Below are 23,793 nucleotides of genomic sequence, written 5' to 3'. Positions count from 1 at the left end.
AGTCCAGCTATTCAAATCTCCATCTGGTTTTACAAGAGGTATAAGGGAAATTTAAGTATTTATCTAATGTCTTTCATGAATTTGGTTTTTTTCCAGAGAAAACGTCAATGAGTTTTTGAAATTTGCCAATAATTATCCTAATTTTCTCATCTTTTTCATTTAGTCCTGAATAAAAAAGCGGAATGCCATATCCTGTGAGCAATGAATTAATGTCTGTCAGGGTTTTTTTAATTGAACTAAGGGTTTCTTTGTTCCAATACTACGAGTTTTCTTTTTTTTAAAAAATTTGAGCAAAATTGCTCATTTGGTTCAATTTTTTTCCCTGTCAAAATATCTGACAATTTACGAATTCTAGTGAAGGAAAGCATCCAACTGAAGAAAGAAAAAGTTCTCTCGCAATGTTTTTGAATTTTGGAAATTTTCGCCTCTTATTATCGTCCTTTTTGTTGTTATTGTACCACATATACCTAATAAAAATAAAACTATTTTGCTCTACCAGGACGTATAACTCAAATTATTCGAAGATTTTAGTTTAAAGCTATTTGTTTTGATAACTTTTCCATTAACATTTTTAAAAGATTTTTTCAACGGCCTTTTTTTTGCATTGATGTTCGTCACCCTGTAACTAAATCTGACTAATTGGAAGTTTCAACTAGTTTTGTTGATTTAAAAAATTTTTGGTTGTTTATATGTTTTCACTGATTGTTTTTACGCTACCCTTTACTTTTAAAACAAAATGTAGTATTTCAAACTTGTTTAATTTTTGTTTCCTTTTTCCTGTTATTTCTATGTAGTCCATTTATAAGGAAGAACCGTTGATGTTCAACTGATTATAGTGCCTTGATTACGTGGTGTCTTAAAATTCTTTGTGAAGTTTTTGCTGCTGCCTGTAATTGCTCTTATTTTGTAGTCTCATGACTTGGTCTCATTATTAGCATGCCAAATTAACTTCCTGAGGTGTTTTGATTTTGCTCGATCTTTTTTTTTGTAAAAATGGTGTGTCTGCTATGTATTTGAGATTGACAAGTAGCTGAATCTCTATAAAAACAAGCCAGATTCGTTTCCAGTGAGCTATAGCACATTCTTTATAACAGTTTTAGTTTAAACTATTTAATTCTTTGCTTTGTTACTACTGTAATTACGCGATTTCAAAAAAAAAATTCATGATTCTTTTTATGGATTTGTACATTTCAGATGATTTTTGTCTTCTTTCTAAATTCTAAAAATAACAGTTAACTGTCGACCAAATCAGGAGCAGTTAGAAAAATCCAAAAAATTAAAGTATTTTTTTTTAAAAAAGCTTGAGCAAAAATATAGCCTCCAAAGTAAACAACTCAGTGGAGTAAAACAAAATGATGCATGATTATTAAATGACAAAATTGATTGATGAAATATAACAACATTAAGAAAAACGAATCAAGAAGATCAACAAAATCAAACAAAGACAACAAACATTAATTGCATCAAAAATTTGATGTCCGTTTTAAAAAACAAAACCTAATAACAAAGTCAATATAGCGTCAGATAAATCTGAAACGAACTAAATTAACTTCAAATTTTGCAGAAAAGTTTTGTGACCAGTTCATAACAAGGCTTGGTAACAATTAGACAAAAAGAACAAAAACAGTAAAGTTGAAAAATTCGTTTATTTTTTTTAAAACAATTATTTTCAAAGAGATGAAAACCATTAGAAATCACCTAATACATCGCAAAGCTTTACACTTACCAACGTTTTTACAGTTGACGGTCAAGACTTGTCCTTGAGAAAATTTTTGATGAGGATAAAAAAAGAAAAACAAAAAGATAACAAAAAAACTCATTTAAAATTAACCAGAAAAAGCTGTCGAAGCCGTAAAGCCATATTTTAGCCCTAAAATTATGTTTGATGCAATATTTTAGTATTTGACCTCTTATTAAAGAGACCAGGTAACAATTAGACAAAAAAGAAAATAGGGCAAAATTTGGTAAAGCTTTTGTTTTTTTTTCGAAACAAAATAATTCCAAAGTCAATACTTACAAAATTAAATAATTAAATAGGTTCATTTCTTTGTCCTAAGGAAGCCCCTCAGACCTGCAATTATTCAGAATATGTCTTATGTCTAACAAGAAGAACGTCAAATATGACAAAAATCAAAAATTAATTTTCTTTTTTTTGTGAAGAAACCGTGTCGAAGACAGTAAAGTCATAACGAATTCTTTAAAAACATGATTACAAAAACAAGAAAGTTTTTTTTTTATTTTTGGAAAACAGTTGTTTTCAAAGTCATGAAAACCATCAGCTATCTACAAATATCAGAAAATTGGTTCAACTAATTTCTCCTTAAACACCAATGAAACCTGTAATTAACAGAAAATTTCACACGACTAAATCGACAAGTTCATTTAAATTCTTCAAAGAAGTAGTTGGAGCCATTAAAAACAAAATTTTTATCCTTAAGAATTTTATTGTTATCAATTGTGCCTTCTTTGAACGCCAAAAATGTGATATATGAACTGTCAATTTGTGATAATGTGACAAAACTAGAAAACGCGAAAAATGAGGCAAAAACATAAAAATAAAAGAAATGTGAAATCTAGTACTATCAAAGCCAGAAAAAGTTAATTTAAAGTGTGACACCGCAATAAAGACTGAATTTGATATCAGTAGAAGGAAGAAGCATTCTTTCATTGCAGACCAAATTAAGAAAAAAAACGGAGGCAAAGTTCAATAAGCAAGTTTTTTATTTTAAAATCAAACATTTTTAAAAGTCAAAACGCACATAAGCTTTCAAGTAAAAGACTAAATTAATTATTTGGGAATTGCTTAGGAAGCCAATTAGACCTATCACTACTGAGCTTTGATTTGAAATGTTCTGTTTTTTAATTAATATAAAAAAGATCGATTTACTAAGAAAAAAGACCGACTGATTACAATCCGGATTCTTGTTGAATTGTAACAGTCTAAGATTGGTCCAAAACTAGCCCTAATAATGTTGTTTGCCCATTTGGAACACTAAATATTCAAATGTTATAGATATAGATAAATTGTTAGTTAAAAAATCAAAAACAAATGATGCGTTTTGATAATCAACGAGTAAAAGTTAGAAAAAACGGCAAACATTTTGATTTACAGAGCACTCTTAACGGAAGTTAAAGTAGAAATAGCCCCTCTTGTGTCTACAAAGATTGTAGAGATTGTGTTAGTGGTGTTTGGGTGTGCACCTCCTGCAAATTTAATCATTTAGCCAGCATTTTCGACAAAAAATTTAATAAAAACTCGAAAATATTGTTTTGACTTTAAAAATAAAATCAACAATTCTATTCTTTACAATTCTAAACAAAGTTTAGCAAAATCGGCGACGTTTTAGTCAAAAATTCCGGAAATTGTGAAAAAAAAAACAACGGAATTCACGCTAAATTTCTCAGAAGTTTAAACCTCGATAACTCCCTGTTGAAAATGAAAATTAAAAAAATCTTTTTAAATCTATACTCTACGCTGGACAAACTTTCTAATGGTACCAGTCTGAACTTTGTACGATGAATATATCATTGGGCCAAAATTGTCTTGACAAAAAACCCATTTTAGTATATAGTTCCTACCCCCCCCCCCCCCCCCCCTCAAGAGGGGTCGGATTAATTATTGCCTTTTCTAGTAATCCTATTAACAACAAGTTTCATCGGCCCTCTAGTGGCGTGAGCTTATTGTATTCCACTAGTGGTTTATCGAACGATACGGACGTTTTTGAAAGATTTCTTTCTCTTCGTCATTTGGTAGCCAATTAAGTCAATAAGGTGGATGAGCGGGGTTGGAACATTATGTGCGTACGCCTTTTACCGAGTTTTTTGTAGATCATATAAAATCAAGACAACAACGCCATTTCCCATGTCCCACAGATTGAAGCTGCGCAAAAACTCTTTATTTCGCAATATTAAATCGAAGGCCTGGTTTCAGTTTGTGGAGGTGACATATCCTGAACAGCCGAGCTATGGATCTGTGAGTTTGACCACCACTACAATCACATTCTCTTACTCAGTTGTGGGTACCAATCACGGATGGCTAATCAAGTATGCAATAAATTTTGGGGAACAAATATGACTATGTGTGACAACTGGAAGAACGGAAGAAACACATTTTTGTCTCATTATTTGAGCGATAGTTTATGATTATCAGCAGAGTTGTGACTGGCATCCCGGCTTTAAGAAAAAACTGGCTCAAGTAACTGATAATCTTCAAGCGATTTAAATTAGTGTTTGCATGCTTATAACTATATTAGTGTCTTTTGACGGAAAAAGTTGAGTGTTCTAAAGGTAGCGGGAACTAGATTTTCCGTTCGCCAATCATTCGGGTTGTTGACCATTTTTACTTCTGCTTTAATTGTGCCCGAAGCAATTAAATAAACCAAATAAATGAGAATTAATTACAATAAAATTTTTGCAATGAAAAAAATGTAGTAAGTGAAGCAAATGTTTTCCTCGAAACGAACGGAAAAGTGCAAATATTTCCAGAGAAAATTGAGGCCACAAATTTGTCGAAACCGTCCTGGAAAAATATTGATGGATTGATTCATTTGAAAGTTACTGTACTGATGGCTGATTTATATAATTTTCTGTTGCCTTATCTAGTTCAAACGCCGGCAGCTGCACTCCAAATGCTTGTGATGAAACTTCGACCTCTAAAACAATCACATCAATAAATCCAGGGACATTACTCCAGGTGTCTCTATACGCTTATGTGGAATACGCCAATCTAGCGAGGAAAACTGGTTCTTCTAGAACTTTCTACCAAATTATGTACCCAGAGACACCGACCCAAGTGGGTTCATCTGTTGTTACAACTACATCTGTTGCTATTGGATATAGTGCTGTTGGAATTGTACATGGGTGGGTAATAAGGTAGGATCCACTGTTTTCATTTTCAACAAAATAACATAAAAATCTTAATTTACTTAGTATTAAAATTTATTTTTTTCACTCAAAACTAAATAAGTTCAGAGGCATTCAACTCGCGATAAATTCAACTCGAAAAAGTGGAAGAAATTGCTAATAGAAACCGGAAAAGAAACAAGGTTTTTTAACGACAAAAAAAAAGATTGAGGAGAAAATAACTAGAAATGATCAAATTACATTAACGTGTTCCAATAGAAGGCAAGTACAAGGATTTAGAAATTATTTTTACTAGTATTTTAAGGACCAAACTTTTCATGTTTTAAAGTGATTGTTAAAAGTAAATGTTTAACCAAACTTATGTTATGGTTATAAAATTTTGCATGTACATGGTACCAGCAGGCACGTGCTAAAAACTGTAACTTTAAGAAACACCAAGCCATAATGTTGATTATATAGATGTAATTCAATGGTTAGGAAATGGATGACTCTTTCATGGTAACAAAAAAAGATTTGTGAAGCAAATCTCTCGAAAGTTTTAACTGTTGACAAGGAACAACAGTGGACAAAGGGTAGCCCAGGCATATCGTGCCAAATTAACTATAACTCAAAAGACTTTTTTGAAACACCAACAACACTGGCGTCAGTGAAGCATGCTGATTAGTTTGCTTCTCTGACGTCCGGCCGCAGCACCACCAGCACTACACATTCAAAATTAACTGAAGGCCGAACACCGAACAGTTTTTTCTGGTGCCCCCCCAACCAAGCTCGAACGCTTAACTTCAAGGCAAAGGCAAGGGCAAAGGCAAAGACAAAGACCACGAATCAACCGCAAAGACCAAGACCCCCCACCGGACAATAAAGACCCCCCAGCGCAGTCAACATTTCAACAACACAAAACAAAGCAGATTACAAACCACTGACAGCAATGCCAAACAAAACCATGCAACCACCCGTTTTGAAAGCAAAAGTCAGGGTGATGGGGGAAAAATTGCGAAGAACCTGCGAACAATGAGCAAATTGATTGACAGTGGGAACATAAATGCAGCAACGGACGTTCATGAAAAGGCAGCGGAAACATTTTCGGAGTTCGAAGAAACAGGTTATGAGTTGATTTCGCAACTTGATGAAGATCAGCACGAGGAGTACATCGGCAAATCACTGACACCTGGAACAACATCGATGACATGATAATTAAATTTCAGAATCACACTTCGCAAGAAAACACCACAACAAACTTCAACACACAAGACAACAACAAGACAACAGTAGCAGCCAATTTCACAGTGGATAACTCAATATCCAACAACAACAACATCAACACTAGAGCAATTGGACAACAGCAAACATGCTTTAACAGAAGCTTACGCAACGAACAACCAGAAACCAGCAATTCTTCTCAACGTGACAACATCAACAGCTTTTGCTATGATAGACTAGCTCACTCAAGCAGCCTAAACGACCAGCAGAACAGAGTAACTGGAATGGGAGACACAGAAACATTCACTCAGTCAGCAGTACAACGACAGCAATTGTCAACAACGTTATCACAACCAGTTCCATTCTATACGCCATATGTGGAAGCTCTTCCAAACATGGATCTTCAGAAGTTCAACGGTGACCCGAGCAAATGGGCAGATTGGTACAGCCGTTTCAGCTTCATGATTGGAGATACTCATCTCAATGATATACAGAAGATGGCCTATCTACAGGGAATTTTGATTGGAAAAGCCAAAACAGCAATTGAAGGATTTGCCTGCAGCGGACACCTATACAAGTATGCAATAAACGAGTTGAAACCGCGTTTTGGGAACCCAAACGTCATCATTAGCAACTTGTTGGAGAAACTCATCAACTACAGGCCACCAACAAAATCTCCTCCTTGGACAATTGTATATTTGTCCACTTTCATAAACACCATGACAAGGACACTACATGCAACACCACCAACACTACACATTCAATATTAACTGAAGGCGGAACACCGCACATACATTTTACAGCTTTTTTTAAAGAAAAAGACAAGCGTGTCTTCAGAGAGAACAATAAATATATGTCCATCTGATCGTATTGCACCCCAAAAAATAAGTGATTGTTTGTCCGAACTCACGAACTCAAATTTTTTGTGTTTTTTCCAAAAAATCTCGTTCCATTCCTTCGAAAAACTCTAACAATTCCGTCGCTGGAGATGCGCACCCTTGTTTCATCAGTAAAAACCGCATTCTGCCAGAAAGAGAACGGCTTCTTGAGCATATTGATACACCATATTGAACGAAAACAATTGCTTTTATTCTTCAAACTGACTTTTTTTGCAGCATTTCTTGAAAAAACGCCATATTTTTGAGAATTCTTCTAACTGTACCTCTGGAAATTGTATCGTAGCAAGAGAAAGCGTTATGAGCCGCACGAATTCGCTCCAGTGAGTTTTTGGGATCTTTCAAAACATCGGCAAATCACTTTTTTTCTGATTTTTTTTTGACACTTTGGGGGGTCTTCCGCTCGATTTTTGGGCCTCGAAACTGTTGTTTTCAGGTAACGGTTGTATGCATACTCTGCACTGGATCTTGATTTTAATTTGAGTTGCTTTTGTATTTTAGACCATGAAAATCCGACATCTCTTAGCGTAACAACTTGGCAAACGGTATAAGAACAAAGCGGTTTAACCATCTTTTCTGTTTAAGCGGAGAAAGTGAGAATGAAATATCTCTTAAAACTTCTAAATTTCACACCTTTTTTCACGTCTTGTCGCAAATCATGCGTATGAAGCACGAATCATGCTTTAAAAGCAGAAATCATGCTGTACGTAGCTTTTTGGTACCAAAAATGATTGATAAATTAAAATAAATTTCCGAGTTTCTAGTACAAATATCTAATCATCGTTCTTCCAGCTCTTCGACTGGCAGCTGCTCACCGTCTTGTGACGTCACAAATCCAGCTACGACCTCGTACGCAATAACGAGCATCTCTCCTGGAACCAAAGTCACCATAACAGTCCAGGCATACGTCCATTATTCGGGATACTCACGACTAGGGGGCGGACTTTTGACAATTGTGGAGATAACTAATCCTGCACAACCAATTTTGGGAACTGTAACACCCACTACGACAAGTATTGCCTTCGTAATTACTGTAGCCGGTATAAGGCACGGACTGTCGATTACGTAAGTGAACTTTTCAACGCTCGCGCTTAAAGCAAAAATTTAGCAAAGCGCTCCGAGGGATTTTTAAGCTACAGCTAAAACTTTTTTCTGCTCCTTTTGAATGCCCCATTAGTAAATTGTCCTGTCGTTTCCATCAAATTGTGGATAACGGGGGGGGGGGGGGGGGCAAGCGCCCGGGAGCGGGGACTTCTAAACGCGCGAACCAATTTAGTTGCTAATCATTGAGCATTGAGAATCTAAAAAATTGGTAATGAAAATTCGCTTGTGACATTTGCTCCTTTGCTCCCTAAGAATTCAGAACAAATACCGTAAAGGAGAGACGTTTTACTGCTATGAGAAATAAAACCGGGTTGACAAAAAGCTTTGACCATGGAATTTTCATACCTTGGAGCTTTGACTTCATAAATCAAACAACGAGAATCGGTAATGTGGGTTTGCACATATTGTTCCGACCGCGCTTATCCACAATTTTGGCTTAATTGTCTTCCAAAATGAGGAAGAGAGAAAACTTTAGAAAAATCAAATTTTGTTCAAAAATAATTGGTTTATAAACGCCAATAGAAATCGAACTTCTATCCATTGGAAAGACAATTCAACCTATTTTTCTGACATTAAGCAACAAGTTGACAAAAAAAGTGGAAAAAGAGGCAGATCTCATTAAATCATTGTTTATTTTGAACACAGTAAATTTTTAAAGTTAAAAAAAAACCATAAGCCTTTACTCGAAAACTTAATTATTTTTGAAACTTCATAAAAACCAATCGAGCGTGTCATTGTAAATTGCGATGTGGATTGCACTGTTCTGTAATTAACATAAAAAACAAAGCATGCAAACTAATTTTTGAACTGTAAAATTAATGATTTGACCATAATTAGCCTTGCTGTTGCGGTTCGTCCATTGAGAACACTTTGCTCTAAATGTTATGGATATGAAAAAGTCAACACATCAAAAACAAACAATGCACTTTGCTTAATTAGTGAGATAAAATAGCAACACACCGGCAAAATGTAAACTCAGGAACTTTCTCAAAGAATGCACAAGTGGAACATGCCCTCTTTGGAGGTAACGAATATTTGTCAGCAGTTTTTATATGTACCAATTCGGCCATTCTAAACCAAGTGGACTGAAAAGCTTCATTTGTTCCTCTTTGGATGAAAAAAAACGCTAAATTTTGAAAAATTAAGCAACCGTTCCAGCAAAAATGGCTCCAAATATTTCAACGAAACTTTTCTGTTTTTAGAGTTAAAACCAACAATACTACTTTTCGAAAACATTTAACACATTTTTTGGCAAAATTGGCAAAATAAAAAAGCATGAAAATATGGAAAATAAGAACAATAACAACGAAAATCATTCAAATGTTTACTAAAATAAATAACTCCGTGGAAGAAACGAAGAGCAAAAATATATATTTAGTTAAACATTCTACGTTGAACGGATTTTCTAATGATACTACTCGCAACCCTCTTCAATGATTATATCGATCGCCCGAAATTGAGTGATCAAAAAGCCTTTGGACTATATAGTTTCTCCCCCACAAAAGTGGCTCAGAATAAACAGGATTTATAAAGCACACTAGAATTGTGTAGAAAATGAGAGCTCCATACAAATTTTTATTAGTGGAAGTTCTTTGATAACATATCCTCCATAAGCGCACAGCGGAATTATCTACCATGTCAAAGTTTCTATACGAGTGGTTTAGGCTTGAAAAAACCCACGGAAAAAACCTCCCCTTTGTTTTAGAAAGAAAATAAACCTCCACTGAAATGAAACCCCAAATTGACTGTGAACAAATTGCGTAATTAGCGCGTTTGGCCATTCCTTAGCAGCCTCTGAGACTTGATATGAAGCTATCACAATCAAACAAATTGTCACGCAAGCAAAATTCAAGTTTAAAAATAGATTTTGTTTCCGTGGGGGCTTATTTCTTAGATTCTGTAAAAAATCTTTTTGAGCTTGTTAAACCACAGACAAACGTTTTGCATGTTTTTTTGCCGCTTATGGAAAATAGAGCTTCTATACTATAAGACACAAATTTTAATTTAAAAAATGGTGAAGCCAATATTAAAACATATAATTCATTGAAAAATGAACACAGTTAAAGAAAACTTACACTACAAGAAAAACTTCTCGAGAAAGGCACAAGAAAAGCGGGGAAAGAAAAAAGTCGAGATCATTTTCAAGATGGCGTTCAGTTTTTTCCTTGAGGTTTTTTGCGCTGCTTTGAAACTCGTATCTTTAGAAAAATCAGAAAGTTCGAATAGATAAAATTCAAAAACTCCTTGACCAGAAGCTCTTTGATTTTCTTAAGTGACCACTTTTTCTTAACCCTTTGATGAAATTTTGAATTTCAAACTTTTGTGTATTTTTTCTAAGGAATAAATTAACGAACATCGACAAAAGAACTAGCACATGCTTGCTTTATCACTGTCAACATCCTCCAAATTCACATACAGCTGATTACGCTGAAACAAACATGATTCTTTTGCATTTAAGGCCTAATTTTTTCTCAATTTTAAGGAAATCATCAACACACTAAACAATTTTTGGCAAAAAAAACTATTTTTTTTACTTTGGCAGAACACACTTTTTCATTGTTTGCTTAGAGATGGGACAATTAACGAAACTATTAAAACCAATTTTTGTGACTAGAAGTTAATTTTAAATTAAGCCAGCTCCTCAATTTAGAAAGCCAGCTCCTCAATTTTTTTAGTCGATCTATTTTTATCACCTAAAAACTATTGAAAGGGGTGAGGCATAAAGTTTAGTAGTTCGTCAGTAATGAAAAAAAGTTAGTTTGTGTTTTTTTGCTCTTAATGGTTTCTAGTGGAATTTTCCTATTTCTGATATACAAAAAAGACGGACATGCAGTTATCTGGCTAAAGAAGCGTATTATGTTTTTATGTTTTATCAGGTTGGTAAGAAAAAAAACTGTCTCTGGACAATTTCGTGATACCCTGATGTCATTTTGTGGAAACAGAGTGAATTTTTATATAGTGGAATAGCGAATTTCTCATTTTTAGGCTTACTAACCGTTTTGACGTTTACCTTAAATTGTTTTACATAATTTTGACGAAGATCTTTTAAGTGCTTTCTGAGAAGATTTTTTAAGATTTTAACAGTTATACTGCATGAGTTTTGCAGTTTTGATGAAAAAATAGACATCTTGTAAAGCAGTTAATTCGCAAGATCGTCCACGATATTCTTCACAAAATTTTTTGCAAAACAACCGTCAGTATTTCACCGGGGTAAGGGATAATTGTCAGTAATTTGATGCAGGAAAAAGGAGTAAGGATTATTGGGTGATTATTCGATATAAAAGTAGAGCATACCGAAGTTGAGGTCCCATAGAATTATTTCTTATGTCCAAGCCAGCGTAACTGCACAAGGCTGGCATCGAGCGTTCCAAATTACACTGTCTGGAAACAGGAATGAACCTGTGGAGGCCTGGACATAGTCAAGTTTGGACGCTTGAAAGACCAGATTGAGGTTCGCTACCCAAGAGAGGTATCGGCCAGACCGACCTGGGTTGCAGACAATTGGGTTGCACAAAGACCATACCCAGAAAAAGGGATCGACCAAAACCAGACAACTTTGACCAACCTTGGTCATAATGAACAGAGTTTGTCCTTACTATCGTCTAGGATGAACAGAACTTAGACCAGATCGTTGTCCAGACCATGGGCCAGAGGGAAAAGACCCTAGATCAGACCGTTGTCCAGGCCATTGTCCAAACGCAACAGACCCTAAGCCAGACCGCTGTCCAAACCAGTGTCTGGAACAGACCCTGTGCCAGAACATTTGCCAGACCCACTTAAACGCGCAGAAACATTCAATAAACTTTATGATTTATTCATATCCTTTTTCTGATGAGATTTTAAAAAGTAGTGAAAAAAAACGTCGATTTACAGATCAATGCAAATTTCAGAATTTATTTGAATAAAGGGCTCTTATCATCCAGAAGTAGATGTTGGTTACCGAAAAATGGCTATTATTTTGAAAAACAGTCGATGCAGCACACATTTACAAAATTCATAGGGGACCAGCTCTCTTTTGGCTCGACTTCTAGGCCTTGATAGTGGGTATTGGCCAGACCAAACAGACCAAAATGTGGACATAGTACAGACTAAAAAGAGCAAAATATGGGTATTGACCAGACCGACTTGTGGGTATTGGCTAGACCAAAGTTCCCGAATTGTGGGTATTGGCCAGACCCAACAGACCAAAAATGTGCCATTGGCCAGACGGAGGGCTCGACTCAACATTTTTCCAGACCATTGAGTTGGATCGCCGTGGACCCCCCCCCCCCCCCCCCCCCCCCTGTCTGCGACTCAAGGGGGTCAGGCAAATAACTGTATTGGGTCGGAGACCTCATCCTGGGTGAATATTAAAAAAAAATTGAATGCCCAAATATATTTGGATTGAAAAGACTCCAAGAGCAACTGTGCTTATAAGTATTTCAGTACTCTTACTATATCACTCACTCAAGAGCAAGTTTTTATATAGGACTCAGTTTCTGTTTTAAAAAGCAGAACCATGAGAAGAAGTTGCAACCATAATTTTGCCTTTGACTGCTTTAATTCTGTAAATTTAGAACCCTGTTGAATTTGCAAAAAATGTGCATTTTACTGACAGATAGCAGCAGTTTCAACCAGAAATTCCATTGACCGTGTTCTTTTGATAATATTTGTACCAACTCAGCCATCAGCGTAGGATATTTATGCAAAAATGGAATACATATCAAAATTGTGTGCCAAACCTCAATGCCTAAGAATTGATTCAAATCTGGTCATGAACGCATTAAAGAGATACGCACCATTGGACGCACGCAGTACGCAAAAACATATTTGAGACCACAAAAATCTCTTCCTATTTATCCTCTGGGGTGATCCGATAATAGATATTTTCCGTATGGACATGCAGCTTGTGTAATGTGGTAACTGAGATTTTGATTTGCATATAAAAATTTTGCTCGTTAGACACCCGTTACCCACCATAACACCCTAATTTTACAAAGTTTCTACCCCTTAAATCATCATGACTCTTAAATTTAAAGGAGGAATGTTGTAGATAATCTTGATGGGCTAAGAATTAGGGAAGTCAGGTCGAACTGTTTTCAACCATCTGTTTGCTCCTAGATCAAACTATGGCAGTTGCACTTCGACTTGTTACATTTCTGGCACATCATCTCAACATTCTATCTCTGGATTGAGTTCTGGCATGAGAGTGACAGCCACAGCTCAGGCATACGTTGATTACACTGGATATGCCAGAGTTTCAGGTGCACAACTATCATTTGCAATGGAAACCATATCAGACCCACCCACAAGTGAGTTCAGTTTCCTATTTTTAAGAATTTCACGTGCTGTGACACTGATTAAAATTTACGGAAAAAATTAGAAGAAGTTATTGGTTTTTAGGATTTTCACGCAAGGTACTATTTTGAACAGAAAAAAATATTTACATCATAGTAAATCACGATATCCGTGGTTTCAGAGTCAAAAATGTGGTTCTCAGTTAATTAAATATTTGAATGCGGGAACTGCATCAATGTTGTCAAAGAGCAGGTACCTTCATTACGTGATAAACATTGGATTTTTTGAGTAAAATACTCAATTCTATCACTCTTTTCCATGTTCTAACCGGACCTAACGCCAAGTCAATTTCACTACTGGGCAAGTCTAATTACATGTCTCATTTCATTACTGATTCCGAGCTATGATCATATCTTTTTACACTTGGCAGTCTAAATCCAAGTCTGATATAAGACTTGTCAAGTCTAAATCAAATTCTGATTTAAGACTTGGCAATTATAAATGGCAAGTCGGAAAATCTTCAAAAAAGCCGGGAATTGTGCAACAATAGTCCATAAATCGTGGAATAAGCCGGAATATCTTCCAAAAATAGTCGTAATATTGTCAAAAAAGCGGAATATAGTCGGAATATCGTCAGAAATTGTACAAAAACAGTCTGAAAAACCTACAAAAAATTAGAAATATCGTCCAAAAATAGTCGGAAAATTGACAAAAAAATCCAGGAAATGGTCCAAAAAGGTAAGTAAAAAAAATGCCAGAAAAAAAAAACAGGGAAATTTTCAAAAAAAATAGGAAAATCGTCAAACTTATCACAGCGGCGAATTTTTAATTACTCCGAAAAAAATTTGTCAACCTAAACGCAGGCAAGGTTATTAGAACCGCTGTTAACTACGCTTGAAAGCCACATATAACGCATTGTAATTGAATTAGAAGTTGATGAGATATTAGCTAGCAATTACCGCTTAACCGGTTCAACAAGATACCTCAAACTCGTTCTTTAATTTCTCCACGAAATCAGATCGAAGCAAGCCCACCCATATTTTTTTCTGTTCGAGCAAATATTACAGCAACTCATATCAAATTTTAGTTTAGATCAAACAACTCAGCTAAGTGTTATTAGCGATAGGCCATCGGGCATACCTACGTGTTCTGGTGTCACAGCGCCAAATCTTTAATAACTCCATAAATATTGGGTCAAATTGAACGGGACCTGGCTCTTATTACCCTTCTATTAAACCCTTATTAACTACGCTTTAAAACGGTTTATAACACAGTGTCCCATTGTTTTTGTATTAGTAGCTTAGGAAATATCATTGAGCGAACAAAGCGTTTTTTGACACATTTCATTTGCTGGGACCGACATGTCTGCGTCTATTTTTTGCTTCTACATAATGACCACTGGAAAGACTCAACTGAAAATAACAGAGGGTAGAACGGGCTCCTGTCTTATTTGATAGTGTGGCATTGCCATTGCCGAAGTATGCCCATTTTCATTATTTTGGCGGATCGTGACACGTGATTCATTCCGGGACTGATACCGTTTGTAACCAACCCGCCGTTGGACCATTTTTTGGATTGAACTTCGTGGGTACCCTTTACAGTGGTGTTTTTAAACAATTTTTCATTGATTAGAAATTCTGGACATAATCAAAAGATCTCAAATATGCTTCAAATTCAATCCATTTTCTTGAAATTCGGGGTTGCTTGATTTCTAAGATTGCCCGCTTGAGGTGTACAAAAATCAGGAAACCCGATTTAGGACGCCCAGTACCGTCAAGTGTCTGTTGAAGTCCAGCGCTTTGTCGGCCACCTTGTCTGGAATTAGTTGGACGATTATATGGGGCAGCATTATGGCCGTGGTCGGAGTTGCCCTGACCGTTGTAAACCCTATTTTTGGGCCCCGTATTAGGTTCTGCTCCCCATGGCCGTCGTTAACTAATGAGATTTGTCAAGGCTGATTCAGCATTGCCAACGTGTTACAATTCATGGTGCCAGCTCTCATTGGTTGCTCATTCCGATTAACAGGATTTTGGTAGTTGTTCTCCCCTTGGGTTTCATAATTGGGTTGTTGCGGAGACCTATTATATTATTAAGCAGGTACAGAGCTCAAAGAATAGTTACCATTATCACTGGGTTGCTAGTTAGTACCTCTGAGCGTCATTGCTGCGGAATCGTAGTCAATAGAAGCGTACATACTGACTTGATAAGCAACCGTCATTGATAGTCGCCGAGCATAGACCGGTTGAGCATTCTCGTTGGGAATGATAAAAAGCGGCTGAAAAGGCCCATTGGAACCTCCCGGGATCCTACAGTTGTGCATGTTATCTTTTCGTACCAGCTTGGTATCAGTTTACAAGACCTCGGGAGAAGGGCTGAACATAAACCTGGAAATCATGGCACGTTACAAAAACTCTCGAAATTTGAATTTTCAATCGTAAAATTTTGAAAATTTTGTTGTGGCTTGGGAATCAACTTCCAGGTGTTATCCAAGTCTGGGCTAAGGCTTGCCAGATTTGTAAGACTTGCATTTAGACTTACCCAGTACTGGAGTACGAAATAAGACTTGGATTTAGACTTGCCTAGTACTGATATTGACTTGGAGTTCGGTCCGGTAAGTAACTCATTTCCATGAGGTATTTTTCTCCAACATTGCAACATTTAATAACTAAGATATGGTGTCAAATATATTGAAATGAAAGAACGCCTAATAGGTGCTTAATTTCAGAAATGTCCCTCTCGATACTAATTGCGGATTTAAAACAATTAGCAGTTTTTGGAATTACCCATATCGCATTTTGCACAAGGTTTTTAATTGCTCTCAAAAAACGTATGAAGCATTTTCAAAGTCTTGTTTGCTTTTGCGGCGGTACTTTCGCAGAGTACGGTACAATGAGGAATAGAAGATATGTGGTATTTAAGCGGTGAAAATTCATTTTTTAGCGCATTCAGTTCATTCAACCCTAAAATTGAAATTATTACGACAATTCTCCGCAAGCTTTTCGCAGCGGGAGTGTCCATCAACCAGTTCTCATGAATTTAGTTTAAAAGTGGTATAAAAAAGGTTATCGAATATTGATTTTGGTATAGAAAAGAATTCCTCGTTAAAAATTGAGTCCTGTCTTTTTTTTGGAATTGGCGTTCAAGAATGTTTGATCAGAGAAAGTTTTGCGACCGACATCACTTTAATTTGATCCAGAGAATTATAACCATAAATGCGCAATCTGGTTCTTCTATAGTTTTTAATTTTCATAGCGAAGGTTTTGGATTCTGTTTTAGTTACCCGGACAAGAATTGGATGCAACCAAGTGTACATCGAAGTAACTAAACCTTCAGTTTGTGAATACATCCGATTTTATTTGCAAACCTCTCTTTTGTTGCAAATTGCATGCACAAGAGGCGACACGTATGCTACATTTCAAAATCTTGCCCGAGACACAACCTACACTTTCATCGTTAGTTTTTCTTTAAGTCATTAAGTTATTTTTTTTAATTAATGAAAAATGTTGAAATTGAATGGCAATTTAATTGGTTTAATAAGCTACAGAAAGAGCAAAATTCATGCTGATAAACAAAAAATTATTAGAACCGCCCGCAGAGCTCCAGGGGTCCAACTATTTGTAATTTGTAAAAAGTTGGTTCATCTCGAGACGGTGTTTCAATTTAAAAAGTTTAATTAATATTCTTTTGAGATTTAATTGCAGAAAAGACCTACATGTGAGCTCTCATGCCCCAGAGAAATATGTACCGGAAATGGAGTGATTGCTGTCGTTCCAGAGCAAGAACCTGAAAGTCATCCGAGGCGTAAAACTCAGTTTATAAAAAGTTTTTAAAAATTTTTCTGTATCTTTTAAATGTTTTTCTTCAAGAGCACTTTTTGATTTCCTTTTCTTTCGTTAACTTCAATTATTTCATTTAACTCTAAATTTCATTTAACTATCAATAATGAGTAAAATATTGTTTTAAGCACCATTTTTTGCGCTGCAAGACTTTGAGTTGATTTCATAAACTTACAATAAAAGCAATCATATTTCCCGATAATCCGCAGTGACTTTTTTCTCGAAACAAAAACTTTTATTAATTGTCTTCTCGAATTTTTTAAATCGAAACGGAGAGCAAATCTCATCTTCAGATTTTCAATCACAGCTTGCTTATTTTTAGGAATTGATTGATCTTTTTTAAAAGTGTGACACCTTTTTAACTTCAGATTCAATGAAGATTTTGAGTTTGGCTTTTTGATTGACTGAAAACGTCAGGCTCATCTTCCAATAACTAAAAAAGCAGTGAAACTAAATGCTAAAAAACAGGTTCAAAAAATGTTGCAATCTTGTAATTTGGAAATCGGTTATTGGGTATTAGTTAGCAGGATTATTTACTTGAAAATGAGAAAAAAGAGCAGAACCTGTAACCAAAAAAGAAAATTATGCAATTTAAATTTGGTTGGCAGAGTTCTAAGTAACGCAGATTGAAGATAAATGCAAAATGACTGATAAAACGATTATTTCCAACACGATTTCAATCAACAATTTTGCACAAAAGAGCAATTTCATAGGCGGAAAATTTTCTGTAAAAATGAAACAATCGAGCATGAAATTGAATATATCGTTTTTTTATTCGTTGAAAGAAAAATATTAAACTGTCGATATATTAGACAACAATAAATCACATTTGTAGAGGGTTTGTCAATGAATAGATTGTGAAAGCTGGAAAGTATGTAATTGCAAATCTTTTTCTATAATTACATTCACGATTATGTCTTCCCAATATTCATTAGCGCGCACCAATCTGTCCAAGATAGAAAAACAACCATCTTGACTATCTATCGTCCTAATTTCATTTAATCTACATATTATAAAATAACTTGCAAATCCTTATACAATTATCCTAATACAACTGATGAAAGATCTCAGCTGAAACAAACTGTTGAAGAGAAAAAGAGAAAAAAAAATTATCCAAACCAAAAACTGTCAACCGCCCCTAAATTGTATATTATAAAAGCAAAAATTTAAAAACTGGAAAATAGATCTACAGCAACCTTTCGGGCATTATATTAGCTCTCAATTCCTTTGCACGTAACAGTTGACTTGAGAAGTCAGACTCCTTTAAAATTTTGGCGTAATAATTTACTGTTTTTTCTTCTTTCTGACACGCATAACACAGTGCGTAATATTACTCACATTTGAAAACCAATTGATCTTTGTCTTGCCAACTCTTTAGCCAAAACTTTTTGCTCTATGCACCTTGCAGGACCTTAAAATATCAGTATACTTTTAGCTGTATGCAGACATAAATCACTTGTGAAAATCAGTGTTTTTTTTTCAATTAATGAAAACTGTTGAAAGTGATGGGCAATTTAATTTCCTTCGTTAACTTTAATAATTAGTTTATGAGTTTCATTAAACTATCAATAATGAGTAAAATATTGTTTTAAGCATCATTTTTTGCGCTGCAAGACTTATTTGTTGACGCATAGTATATTTTGATCTGAAGGACTTGAACCCTTTACGGAAAATGTTTTGAGTTGATTTTATAAACTTACAATAAAAGCAATCATATTTCCCGATAATCCGCAATGACTTTTTTCTCGAAACAAAAACTATTATTAATTGTTTTCTCGAATTTTTTTATCGAAACGGAGAGCAAATCTCATCTTCAGATTTTCAATCACAGCTTGCTTATTTTTAGGAATTGATTGATCTTTTTTAAAAGTGTGACACCTTTTTAACTTCAAATTCAATGAAGATTTTGAGTTTGGCTTTTTGATTGACTGAAAACGTAAGGCTCATCTTCCAATAACTAAAAAAGCAGCGAAACTAACCGCTAAAAATCATGTTCAAAAAATGTTGCAATCTTGTAATTTGAAATCGGTTATAGGGTATTAGTTAGCAGGATTATTTACTTGGTTAGCAGGATTATTAAACTCTCGATATGTTAGACAACAATAAACCACATTTGTAGAGGGTTTGTCAATGAATGGATTGTGAAAGCTGGAAAGTATGCAATTGAAAATCTTTTTCTATAATTGCTTTCACGATTATGTCTTCCCAATGTTCATTAGCGCGCACCAATCTGTCCAAGATAGAAAAACAACCATCTTGACTATCTATCGTCCTTATTTCATTTAATCTACATATTATAATATAACTTGCAGATCCTTATACAACTATTCTAATACAACTGATGAAGGATCTCAGCTGAAACAAACTGTTGAAGAGAAAAAGACAAAAAAAATTTATTATGCAAACCAAAAACTGTCAACCGCCCCTAAATTGTATATCATAAAAGCAAAAAGTTAAAAACTGGAAAATAGATCTACAGCAACTATTTCGGGCATTGTATTAGCTCTCAATTCCTTTGCACGAAACAGTTGACTTGAGAAGTCAGACTGCTTTAAAATTTTGGCGTAATAATTTACTGTTTTTTCTTCTTTTCTGACAGGCATAATGCACTGCGTAATATTTGGCTCAAATTTGTCGCCATTCTTCTAGTCAGAAAAATGTTCCTCAGGGTAATGTTTTGTGACCTCAAAGTTTTCGTATCCAATTTAAGGACTTCCTGAGAAGAGTAGAGGTCGGTCAAACGCGATGTGCTCCATGTCGTTTACGAAATTAGTAAGCTCTGCCTATAGGTTTATCGGGAACAATGTTCTTCTTGAAGTTAATACAGGACAAATTTAGATAAATACACGGAAATCAATTCACCACAGTTGTTGTCAAGTAATGCGCACCATCGTGTTTTTTTATATCAAAATAACGTTATGAGACCCGTTCACAACAACCGATGTCTAGGAATTCATCTTGATTTCAAAATCACATTTGAAAACCAATTGATCTTTGTCTTGCTAACTCTTTAGCCAAAACTTTTTGCTCTATGCACCTTGCAGGACCTTAAAATATCAGTATACTTTTAGCTGTATGCAGACATAAATCACTTGTGAAAATCAGTGTTTTTTTTTCAATTAATGAAAACTGTTGAAAGTGATGGGCAATTTAATTTCCTTCGTTAACTTTAATTATTAGTTTATGAGTTTCATTAAACTATCAATAATGAGTAAAATATTGTTTTAAGCATCATTTTTTGCGCTGCAAGACTTATTTGTTGACGCATAGTATATTTTGATCTGAAGGACTTGAACCCTTTACGGAAAATGTTTTGAGTTGAATTTATAAACTTACAATAAAAGCAATCATATTTCCCGATAATCCGCAGTGACTTTTTTCTCGAAACGAAAACTTTTATTAATTGTTTTCTCGAATTTTTTTAACCGAAACGGAGAGCAAATCTCATCTTCAGATTTTCAATCACAGCTTGCTTATTTTTAGGAAATGATTGATCTTTTTTAAAAGTGTGATACTTTTTTAACTTCAGATTTAATGAGGATTTTGAGTTTGGCTTTTTGATTGACTGAAAACGTCAGGCTCATCTTCCAATAACCAGAAAAGCAGCGAAACTAACCGCTAAAAAACATGTTCAAAAAACGTTGCAATCTTGTAATTTGGAACTCGGTTATTGGGTATTAGTTAGCAGGATTCTTTACTTGAAATTGAGAAAAAAGAGCAGAACATATAACCAAAAAAGAAATTTATGCAATTTAAATTTGGTTGGCAGAGTCCTAAGTAACGCAGATTGAAGATAAATGCAAAATGACTGATAAAACGAGTATTTCCAACACGATTTCAATCAACAATTTTGCACAAAAGAGCAATTTCATAGGCGGAAAATTTTCTGTAAAAATGAAACAATCAAGCATGAAATTGAATATATCGTTTTCAGATTCGTTGAAAGAAAAAAAATAAACTCTCGATATATTAGACAACAATAAACCACATTTGTAGAGGGTTTGTCAATGAATAGGTTGTGAAAGCTGGAAAGTATGCAATTGCAAATCTTTTTCTATAATTGCTTTCACGATTATGTCTTCCATTGTTCATTAGCGCGCACCAATCTGGTCAAGATAGAAAAACAACCATCTTGACTATCTATCGTCCTAATTTCATTTAATCTACATATTATAAATTAACTTGCAGATCCTTATAAAATTATCCTAATAAAACTGATGAAAGATCTCAGCTGAAACAAACTGTTGAAGAGAAAAAGAGAAAAAAAATATTATCCAAACCAAAAACTGTCAACCGCCCCTAAATTGTATATCATAAAAGCAAAAAGTTAAAAACTGGAAAATAGATCTACAGCAACCTTTTCGGGCATTATATTAGCTCTCAATTCCTTTGCACGTAACAGTTGACTTGAGAAGTCAGACTCCTTTAAAATTTTGGCGTAATAATTTACTGTTTTTTCTTCTTTCTGACAGGCATAATGCAGTGCGTAATATTTGGCTCAAATTTGTCGCCATTCTTCTAGTCAGAAAAATGTTCCTCAGGGTAATGTTTTGTGACCTCAAAGTTTTCGTATCCAATTTAAGGACTTCCTGAGAAGAGTAGAGGTCGGTCAAACGCGATGTGCTCCATGTCGTTTACGAAATTAGTAAGCTCTGCCTATAGGTTTATCGGGAACAATGTTCTTCTATAAGTTAATACAGGACAAATTTAGATAATACACGGAAATCAATTCACCACAGTTGTTGTCAAGGAATGCGCACCATTTTTTTATATCAAAATAACGTTACGAGACCCGTTCACAACAACCGATGTCTAGGAATTCATCTTGACTTCAAACTCACATTTGAAAACCAATTGATATTTGTCTTGCTGACTCTTTAGCCAAAACTTTTTGCTCTATGCACCTTGCAGGAACATAAAATATCAGTCTACTTTTAGCTGTATGCAGACATAAATCACTACTGAAAATCAGTGTTTTTTAGATGAAGTACAGTCCGTTTGCAAATAGAGTGACCAGGTGAAAAGAAAAAGAGTTTTTTTACGCAAGATGTAGTATTGCTAATTGGATAATTGCCGCCGCAATTACCGATACTACAGGGAGTATAATTATTTAACCGTCGACTTTGTGAACACTTTAGACTTAGTCTAAACTTACCAAAATTAAGAGAGAGCAATGCTGCGTGAAATGCGTTGATTGAATGAATACATTATTCATAGCCAAATGCTGCTGTGTATTATTTAATACACTATAGAGAAAGCCATGCCAGCTGATTCACTGCCGCTATTGATACGCATGCTAAGTGAAGGATACTGAAGCTATCCAGGCCGCTCTTCACAGTAGCAAGTCTGAAACGAATATATGACTAAAGACGAATAAAAGTCGGCTCCACGAATGACGTAGGAATTGATTCGGAGCTAGTCATAGGTCTTGTGATTTTTTAGTCGTGTTGACTCAATTATAAACACGCACGAGCCTAGAGCTTGCTGCTGAAGGAAATCAGTTCTCAACTCAACCAGCGCAACTTAGGCCGCTTCAGTTTCCACTAAAAATTTCTCTCTCTCTCTCTCTCCTCCCCTTTGTGCTCTAAGAGCGAAACATCTACTTCTCCGCTAAGTGGGAATAACAACAGCGACTGTAAGCCTGCCGATTTCATAACGAAAATAGACTTAAAGTAATATTCACAACCAGCAGTGAGATGGATCTAATTTTTTGATTTTGATTAGATACCCCACCATATTTTCAAGTAAAATTTACCACAAAATTGTGCTCTATCCTTTCTATCTGTTTAATAATTAATCTTTATATCTAATCATTTTTATTTTTTGCAAATAACACTTAGATTTGGAAATTAGCAAAGAACATTGTGAGCAAATAGTGAGACTTATTCTAGCAATAAATTGAGGTCGCTATGATAATATTGGTTTAGCTCTAGTGTGGTAATTAAGATAGGGCAAATAAAATCCCTACCACATCAGAGCTAAACACTGGTGCGACGAGGAATAAAGAACGTCGGTTGCTCACACGTTTAGGGACCTGGTGGACTTTTTGTGGCTAGTTTTCCAAACCAAAAACCCAGAGGTCACACAGGTTCTATGGTAGGGCCACATAGTGCGCTATCCCAGTACCTGTGTGAGATGTTCTCAGATTCTGAACTTCTCAATTATGACCGACTAAAGGGACGGGTTCTCCCCAAAAAAGAACAGTCCAATGATGTAGTAACTTTGAGCACTGGTTCTTTGCTTCTCGGACCCGATTTTTGACACTTATGGTTGGTTTTTTAAGCGCACACGTGAGTACATAACTGTGTATCATAAAAAGACGTCTTTGTATCCCCCAGCACAAAATTAGACAAGACCGGTCACATTAATGTTACTTTTAGACTAAATAATTGTTTTCAACTTAACCAAATCTTTAATACTCTTAGCATAACGAACAGTACTATCCCCCTAGTCCTATATACGAATTCATACACCCATATTCATTAATCTTGTTCTCATATATTGTCCGTAACTTAATTTTAGCGTGTCTTAAACGTCTTAACTTTTGATTTATCGTCTAAATTATTAAACTTATCATTCTCCAAACCCATATTACTGCAACAACGAATTGACCCGCA

The 23,793-nt window shown here is 35.2% G+C and overlaps 1 protein-coding gene across 1 annotated transcript in view; it reads left to right on the top strand.

Annotated features, from left to right (window-relative positions):
* Positions 1-23,793, top strand: part of LOC142341291 (uncharacterized) — a 151,955-nt gene that overhangs the window by 62,057 nt on the left and 66,105 nt on the right. Inside the window, exons 12-16 of the mRNA XM_075392210.1 lie at positions 3,932-4,044; positions 4,603-4,872; positions 7,752-8,024; positions 13,164-13,354; positions 16,617-16,792. Coding sequence (XP_075248325.1) covers positions 3,932-4,044; positions 4,603-4,872; positions 7,752-8,024; positions 13,164-13,354; positions 16,617-16,792 — 1,023 coding nt within the window. The remainder of the gene's footprint in view (positions 1-3,931; positions 4,045-4,602; positions 4,873-7,751; positions 8,025-13,163; positions 13,355-16,616; positions 16,793-23,793) is intronic.

The sequence above is a fragment of the Convolutriloba macropyga genome, chromosome 6 (genome assembly GCF_964194025.1).
Source record: "Convolutriloba macropyga chromosome 6, txConMacr16.3, whole genome shotgun sequence".
Taxonomy (NCBI): Eukaryota; Metazoa; Xenacoelomorpha; order Acoela; family Convolutidae; genus Convolutriloba; species Convolutriloba macropyga.
This window is presented reverse-complemented; position numbering and strand designations above follow the sequence as displayed.